The following is an 8,532-nucleotide window of genomic DNA, read 5'->3' on the forward strand; positions in this document are numbered from 1 at the left end:
AGGCTTGCAGCGCCCCCTCCCGGAGCTGTTCCATTCCCCGTTCTCCGTCCACTCACCTGGAGCACACCCCCTCCCCTCCTGCCTCCCCCCTCTCCTCCCGCCTCTCCACTGTCACGCCTCCTTTCCTCAAGGGGAAGCACCGCGTTGAGGAAAGAAATAGGACCTAGGGGAGGGGTCGGTCGGGGTTGTCGGTGGTCAGGTTGTTCGGCCCCTTCCTTCGAACGAAGGCTCACACCGGAGCCCGGGCGGTAAAGCGGCGAGAGCAGGCGCAGACACCCGTCACGTAGAGAACGCACGTTAACCTTAACGGAGCAAGGCCGCCGGCACCGCTCTGTACTTCCCTGTGCACACGTGTGGATGCTCATGTGTGTGCTGCTGTGTGGCTAGAGGCCTAGACAGACCAGAGCAGCCGCTCCCGGGCGCGGGAGGAGGAGCCTCACGTGGGAGAGGGCGGTGCAGGGGACCGTAGCGTTAGCTGTGACCCACGCGTTAACTTACGAGAATGCCACCAGGTTCCTTGGGAAACGAAGGGTGAAAGACGGACACAGAAGTAAGTAAAGCCGGGAGAGTGGCTGCTCTGGCTGCTGCCCGAGGGAGGCTGGGCCCTGTGCGGGCTGTGGCTCTCTGGTGCCCACCCCAGGGCAGGGCACTGGGAGCCAGCACACATCCACAACATTTAAGTATAACAACTTTAGTCTATATTTTTAAGAAATGTTCCAATTAACAAAGGGTGGGAGGCTGTGGGTGTCCCTCTGCGCGCCAGCCAGGGAGAGCTCACGGAACCCTGAATCTCTCCTTTGTCTTCCTGTTGGCCAAGTTCACTGCCTCTTGGCGGGCTGGGGGGCTGCGCACGGGAGGAAGAAAAGGCCATCTGAGGCAGGAAGATGAAAAGAAGCCTTTAGCCATCCCGGGAGAGGCTGGCTTTCGCTCCCGCGTTGTTATGTAAAGCCGGCCCTAATCCAGCGTCTTAGCCGCCTTAACCGGCCAGCTGGGAGCACGCACATGGGGTGGGAGATTAAGGCCCGGACGGGTGCACAGGGCCAGGCTCTGGAGTTCCTTTTGAACTGTGGGGAGAACAAAGTCCACATCGAACCCAAGCCCCAGCTGGTGGGGTGTGGCAGGGGCGGCACGCGGCTGGAGTGGGGTGCAGGGGGCTGATGCTCTAACCACTGAGCCCACCGGCCAGCTCAGGTCCACCTTTCTTGACGACGGACCCATGGCGGTTTGGTCATTTCCTTGTCCGGTTCAAGCAAAGCCTCTTTTCAAAGCCTCTCCCAGTCAGGTGACCCTCTCCTTCTGCCACCAGGCCGGGTGTATGTCCCCCTCCGGCCCCGGGCCAGTCCACCCAGACGCCCGGGGTGGGGAGGGCTCAGCCATCCATCACGCTGCACAGCCCTGGGCAGGCCTCGGGTCCCCTCACGTGGAGCTGGAGAGCTGCGGATGGAGAGGGTGGAACCTGTCAGGGTCACACAGCCGACCGAGGACAGAGCTCCGGCCACGGAGTCCTCATTCCGGTACCGACTGAGCACCTGAGGCGGGTGGGGGCCCTGGAGTCTGAGGCAGGGAGGTGCTCACTGGAGAGCAGCAGGGACCCCCACTGTCCCCCGACGGAGGGGGCAGGTGGGCCGGGCGCTGGCTCCTCTCCCTCAGCTCAGAGCCATCGCCCCCTGCACCCCGCAAGCCCTGGAGGCCCGGGTTCGGCCCCACGGCAGCTCCCCTCAGGTCCCCTCTTCCTGCAGCCCCGCCTGCACCACGGAGACTGCCGCCCTCACATCCCGGGAGGCGTCCCTAGTTTCAGGTGGCTCGGGGTCCGGTTTGAAATGCTGAATTTCATCACCGGTTCCCACTTGGGTGGGGGTGGGGGAGGGGGAAAGAGACATGATATTTTTAGCCCAAAGAAGGCTCCCCCCCCCCTCTGTCCCTGCCCCGGCGTGGCCCCCTCCCTCCCTGAACAGATGTCCCTTCTCACTCCAATTTGAATGTTGCGGCCAGAGGCCATGCACCTGATCCTGCAAGGAGAGGAAAAGGCCAGAGAGCTTTGGTTGGGAGGGTTTCTCCCCCGCTTTTTCCTTTTAAATTTATATTTTTATTGATTTCAGAGAGGAAGGGCGAGGGAGAGAGATACAGCAACATCAGTGACGGGAGAATCATTGATCGGCTGCCTTCTGCGCGCCCCCCACTTGGGTGGGGGTGGGGGAGGGGGAAAGAGACATGATATTTTTAGCCCAAAGAAGGCTCCCCCCCCCCTCTGTCCCTGCCCCGGCGTAAAATTCCCCGGCGTGGCCCCCTCCCTCCCTGAACAGATGTCCCTTCTCACTCCAATTTGAATGTTGCGGCCAGAGGCCATGCACCTGATCCTGCAAGGAGAGGAAAAGGCCAGAGAGCTTTGGTTGGGAGGGTTTCTCCCCCGCTTTTTCCTTTTACATTTATATTTTTATTGATTTCAGAGAGGAAGGGCGAGGGAGAGAGATACAGCAACATCAGTGACGGGAGAATCATTGATCGGCTGCCTTCTGCGCGCCCCCCTACTGGGGATCAAACCCGCAACCCGGGACTCGAACCCGCAGCCTCCTGGGTCATGGGTTGGTGCTCAGTCACTGGGCCCCGCTGGCCTGCTGCTCTGGTTTCCTGTTGGTGATGATGACGGGCGCTGGCTAGTGCCACCGGCTCTGTGCTATACATCGGGGCACCCACCGCTGAAGGAGGGGCCAGTTGGCGGAGTAACGGCTACCACGGTGTAATTCGGGCTCCCTGCGCAGGAGCCCTAACCTCGTTCCGGGGGGCATGGAGGCGTGGGGAGGCCCAAGCCGAGGACCCGAAGGATGAGCAGGAATCGGAGAGACAGAGAGTGTTCGGGGTAGGGGTCACAGTGTGAGGGCGGGGCAGGGGCAGGAGATGCAGAGCAGTTCCAGGGAGGGATGCGCTGAGTGGCAGTTTCTTTTTAGAAGGGAAATGGCTTGGCCAAGTTGCTTTTAAATGATGTTTGTATTGATTTCAGAGAGAGAGGAAGGGAGAGGGAGAGAGAAACATCCACGATGAGGGAGAATTGTGGATCGGCTGCCTCCTGCTCGCCCCCCCACTGGGGATGGAGCCTGCAACTAGGGCAGGTGCCCCGACCGGGAATCTGACCTCCTGGGTCATAGGTCGGCGCTCAACCACTGATCCGCACCGGCCGGGCTCGAGTTTGCTCTTTAAGCTCAGTCTCTCCCTTTGTCAAACGTGAGCAGCGACACACCCTGCGTGGCGTTAGTGAGGGGAGCGGGGGAATAGTGTGTGTTCCCACTCACTTCACCGGGTCCCGGGTACAGCCCTCGGCCGGGCAGATCCCTGCGTCTCGGGGACCCTCGCTCCCCGGGGAGAGCTTCCTGCCCAGAATGCAAGAAACCATTTGGCCCGGAATGCACACACGATCCCTTTCTCTTTTTACAGGCAGCAGATTAGCCGCCTAATTATATTTGGCATCGGCTAATATTAAAGCTCATCTGCCTCCCCTCCAACAGCTGCTGTCGGGGGGGCCGGGGAGTCAGAAACATCCCGGCAATCCACCCCGAGATGGAAATATTTGTGGCCGATAATCTGTGCGAGGACCATTAAGAAGGGGCGGTGGGTGCGCTCGGGCGAGGGTGCGGAGTCCAGCGAGGGGGCCGTGCCTGTGTTAAATCTGACATCGTGCTGAGCGCACGCCAGGCAGCTGGGCCCGGAGAGGTGCCCGCCACGCCTCGCAGTGTCCCGGGCGTTTCTGGTCTTCGCTGGGGCTGATGTAGTCACTACCCTGTGTTCTCATTTGCGTCTTCTTGCAAAGTTTAATGTCAACCAGGCCTTTCTGGATTGTTACAGTAAGCTGGCCTTTGCTGTACCATTCAGGGTCTAGATTTAAATATATATTCTAGTATATATATTTTTTTATTGATTTCACAGAGGAAGGGAGAGGGAGAGAGAAACATCAATGATGAGAGAGAATCATGGATCGACTGCCTCCTGCACATCCCACACTGGGGATGGAGCCTGCAACCCAGGCATGTGCCCTGACCGGGAATCCAACTGTGACCTCCTGGTTCCTAGGTCGATGCTCACCCAATGAGCCACGCCAGCCCGGCTAGACAGGATGCGTTTGGACAGCATCCTGCCAGGGACAAATAGCGTTTGTGCAAATCAGGAGCAGGGGCCCCTCCTCACCCTCCTCACGACACCTTCGCCATCTGTTCCAAAAATGTCCTACGCCACCCACAGATGTACGCCGCCCAGCACGGGCATGCGCTCCTGGAGCGGTACCGTGCATGGCCTGCTTGGCACAGCCAGGCTCCCGATGCCCCCAGAAAACTCTGCCCCCGCGAGAGGCGAGGGAGGAAGAGCCCAGAGGTGCTCATCCTGCTGAGGAGGGTGGGGTGCGGCCGGTCTCTTTCACTTCACAGCCCTCCCTCTTCCCATGCTATTGGGTGGCGCCAGCTGTCAGCACCTGGTGCTGGGTCGGCCGTGCCATCCCGCACCATCCTGCTCCCCGGCCGCCGCTGTTTGCCAGGGTAAACAGTCCCCGGAAAGTGGCCGTGGCTCCCCCAGCCCGCCGTCCCCAATGAGCCCGGGCCTCCTTTCCTGGGGCCCACGGGTGGGGTGCTGGATGGGTGTTTAAACCCGGGTCAGAGTAGCCACCGTCCTCTCTGTCCCCAGCGTCCCCAGCACTCCTCTCTCGCTGCCTCCCCCGCCCCTCCCTTTTTTAAACGGGGGGAGGGGAGAGGGAAGAGGCTGTCTTTGATCTCCGTGGAGGAAAAAAGTCTGCTCTGTTCAGGCTTTTGGCTAACACAACAAACAGTGTTTAAAATTTAACTTTGCTTAATTAATTAGTAATTCTGTTTAATGCTGTCTGATCTCCCTCCAAAAGGTATTCTGAAGCCTGAGAAGGGAACATCAAAGGGAGCGGGTGAGGATGGTCAAGTAACGCATTTAATCTGGCAGCTGCTGGGGGTGGAGGATGCCAGGCTGCAGGAGGGAGTGTGGGGAAGCATCATCCGGTAAGGTAAACACGGCGGCCAGCTCCGCTCCAGTCCTGGCGGCCGGGGAGTGAGAAGGGACCGAATGAGGAGGGACAGGGGGCCGGTTCAGAAGAAAAGGGCGGCGTGGCTCAGTGGGTGAGCGCCGACCTAGGAACCAGGAGGTCACGGTTCGATTCCCGGTCAGGGCACAGGCCCGGGTTGCGGGCTCCATCCCCAGTAGGGGGCGTGCAGGAGGCAGCCGATCAGTGATGCTTCTCTCTCATAGATGTTTCTCTCTCTCCCCCTCTCCCTTCCTCTCTGAAGTCAATAAAAACATATTTAAAATATTTAGAAAGAGAAAAGGAGCCTCACCCACTGCACCAGACTCCTCTGAGCCGAGGGCGGGTTTGAAGGAGGCGGCGCGGACATTTCTGTCCATGGCTGCGTGCACGGCTGGGCAGGAGGTGCGTGCACCAGGGTTCCCAGCGGAGCAGGTGAGCAGCAGGTGGATCCGGGTACCCGGTGCGGGTGAAGGCTGCGTTGGCCTGCAGCGCGGGCCGCAGACTTCTCTGTAAAGGGCCGGGAGAGATGCATTTTTGGCTCCGTGGACCCGACTGTCTCTGTGGCAACTACTGGACTCTGCCATTGTGGAGGGAAGCAGCCATACACAGTGTGTGTCCGAGCGACTGTGTCCCAATAAAACTTTACTTATGCCAAGAGGAGGCGGCAGGTTTTGGCTCATGGGGGCGTGGTTTGCCAGTCCTGCGCTCCGTCACCCGGGGGAATCCAGAGGCCAGACAGGCTTTGCTTTTCTCCTGCTCTGTCCCTTTCCTTCCTTCCCCTCCTACTTCCTCCTCTTTCACATGAGCAGTATCTCCTGTTGCGGCTGTGCCTTGCAATTGAAGTGTGATCAGACTCCCCCTGAAATGATGCCCCCCAAGAGATCATCTCTGGGAAAACATGTCCCTGAGCTGCACAAGAAGGAGCAAGAGACAGAGAATGGGCTCAGAACCTGGTGCCAAAGCCTATCTCCATGCTAGTTTTGTTCACTGAGGTTGGACCCTGGCAGCGTGTGGTAGGCACCATTCTCCCTTCTCCAGGCCGCCCGTGAGCCCAGTGATGGATGGCGGATGCATGGATGGTGGATGGATGGTGGATGAGTGTGTGGATGGCTAGATATAGATGAAGAATGGATGATGGATGGTGGGTGGATGGATGGATGTAGGGGGTGGGTGAATGGATGGATGGATGGATGGTGGATGGATGGATGGATGGTAGATGGAAGGTGGATGGATGGATGGTGGATGGATGGATGGATGGATGGAAGGATGATGGATGGCTAGATATAGATGAAGGATGGATGGATGGATGGATAGATGGGTAGGTGGGTGGAGGGCGATTTGTTCTGCACGGAGATGGCTGGGGGCGGGTGCTGGTTTGGCCTCGTTTGGTTCCAGAGGGTCCATGTGGAAGTAGAAGCATGACCCCTCAGTCCCGCCCTGGCCTTGGGGTCTGCAAGGCTTTGATCGGTGGGTTCTGTGACACCTCCTCCTCTAGCCATTGGGTAGGGGGCAGTGAGAGGGTGAAAGGCCATCTTTGGTGGGGCCAGGGGGCGCTGACTGCCCTTGTTTCTGGCCCCGAGGGCCCCAGGGCAGGGTGGCTCCCAGTTCTCCTACCCTTGTGTGCCCGGCCCCTGCTGGGAAGGGGTGTCTGGTGGTTTTCTGAGCCAGGATGGGGTGAGGCCCTGCTGGTGAAGGGAGGACAAGCCAGGCCACCCTGATCTGCAGAGAAGACGCGCAGCGGGGGCGGGGGGGAGGGACGCCGCCCTCCCGGGAGAGGGGAAGGAGCAGAGGCAGGGGAGGACCTGATGGAGGACAGGCTGTTTCTGCTCGGAGGGGAGGAGGGGGCTCCAGAGGAGAGAGAGGGACAGAGGTTTCTTTTCTTTGGGTTTTATCAAGTGGAACTTGAAAGGCAACATTGAACCTGAAGGTGGTTTTCTGATAACTTCCCTTTGAACTTGAAGTTTGGTTCCGATAAGCCTGGCCGGCTTACATCTCCAGCCAGGACCTCCGCGCAGGAGGCAGCGGCTTTGAAGATGGAGCCGGGCTCTGTCTCTCTTTCTTCCTTTCCTTTTTCTTCTCTGCAGCCCCCACCCCGCCCTCTGGAGCGGCGTGTGTGTGTGTGTGTGTGTGTGTGTGTGTGCGCGCGCGTGTGTGGAGGGGGGGAGGTGAATAAAGGATGTTGCAGGTCATGATAGCAGCGTGTCCCCGTGGGCAGAGCATGGCTGTGCCCTGGAAGGGCCCTGGAGCAGCTGGACAGCCCTGGAGGGCAAAGCAGCTTTGGCTCCAGCAGGTGGGCAGGGGGCGGGGAGGGGCCCCAGCATGAAGCCTCACGCGTCCGCCCTTGCCTCCCCCACAGTGGCCCTGCCCCCCGAGAAGACCGATGGGCTGGCCAGTGGAGATGAGAAGAGGATGGAGAAGCTGAGCGAGTCCTGCCCGGGCTCCAAGAAGCAGCTGAAACTGGAAGTAAGTTTCCTTCCTGGCGCTGGGCCTGGAGAGAAGGGTTTTCCCTTCTCGGTGGTGCTCCTCCTCCTCCTCCTCCTCCTCCTCCTCGTGAAATGTTTGATGACCATACTTTGCTTAAAATATATTTCTATTGATTTCAGAGAGGGAGGGAGAGGGAGAGAGAGATAGAAACATCCATGATGAGAGAGAAGCATGAATCGGCTGCCTCCTGCACGCCCCCCACTGGGGATCAAGCCTGCAACCCGGGCACATGCCCTTGACTGGAATTGAACCTGGGACCATTCAGGCCACAGGCCGGCGCTCTGTCTGCTGAGCCACACTGGCTAGGGCTCGGTGCTGCTTTTTGAGGAGGAAGCTGAGGCCTGGCCCGATGTGGAGGCCGCTCACCTCCTGCGTGGACAGGAGAGGGAAAGCCCAGGCCTGGACGTCCCGCATCCTTGGGAGCCCGAGGGGGCCTGTTTCTGGAGGGGCAGCTGCCTGCGGGACTGTTCGTGGTCCCTGGGGAGGGCTCACCTGCAGGTGGGGGGTGGCAATAGCTGCTCAACCTGTCTCTGAACTTCAAACCCTGGCTTCCTGTGGAGCTAATCAGAGGGGCCAGGGAGGGGGAGTCAGTTAAACTCTATGTGTGCATGCATGAGTGGGTGGGCATGCATGTGTGTGTGTGAGCATGTGTGCATACGTGTGTAGTAAGTGTGTGGGCGAGCATGTGTGCACATTGCAGGTGAATATATGTGAGCATGTGCATGTGTACGTGCAGGTGTGTGTGCATGTGTTTGTGAGTGTGCATGTGTGTAGGGGTGTGTGCACGCATGTGCAGGTGTGTATACGTGAGCATGTGCATGCGTGTGTGAGTGTGCGTGTATGTAGGGGTGTGTGCACACGTGTGCATTTGTGTGGGCATGCATGTATGCACGTGCAGATGTGTGCATGCCTGTCTAGGTGTGTGTGTGTGAGTGCGTGTGTGCGGGTGAGGGCTGTGCCGCCTGAAGCAGTTCCTAGAGCAGAGCGGGCACTTGGCAGGTATCAGACGGCCATGTCAC

At 59.3% G+C, this 8,532-nt stretch overlaps 1 protein-coding gene across 1 annotated transcript in view; it reads left to right on the top strand.

The window, feature by feature from the left end:
- Window positions 1–8,532, top strand: part of NKD1 (naked cuticle homolog 1 (Drosophila)) — an 80,092-nt gene that overhangs the window by 63,572 nt on the left and 7,988 nt on the right. Inside the window, exon 4 of the mRNA XM_006777061.2 lies at window positions 7,386–7,492. Coding sequence (XP_006777124.1) covers window positions 7,386–7,492 — 107 coding nt within the window. The remainder of the gene's footprint in view (window positions 1–7,385; window positions 7,493–8,532) is intronic.

The sequence above is a fragment of the Myotis davidii genome, unplaced genomic scaffold, assembly GCF_000327345.1.
Source record: "Myotis davidii unplaced genomic scaffold, ASM32734v1 scaffold328, whole genome shotgun sequence".
In the NCBI taxonomy this organism is placed as follows: domain Eukaryota; kingdom Metazoa; phylum Chordata; class Mammalia; order Chiroptera; family Vespertilionidae; genus Myotis; species Myotis davidii.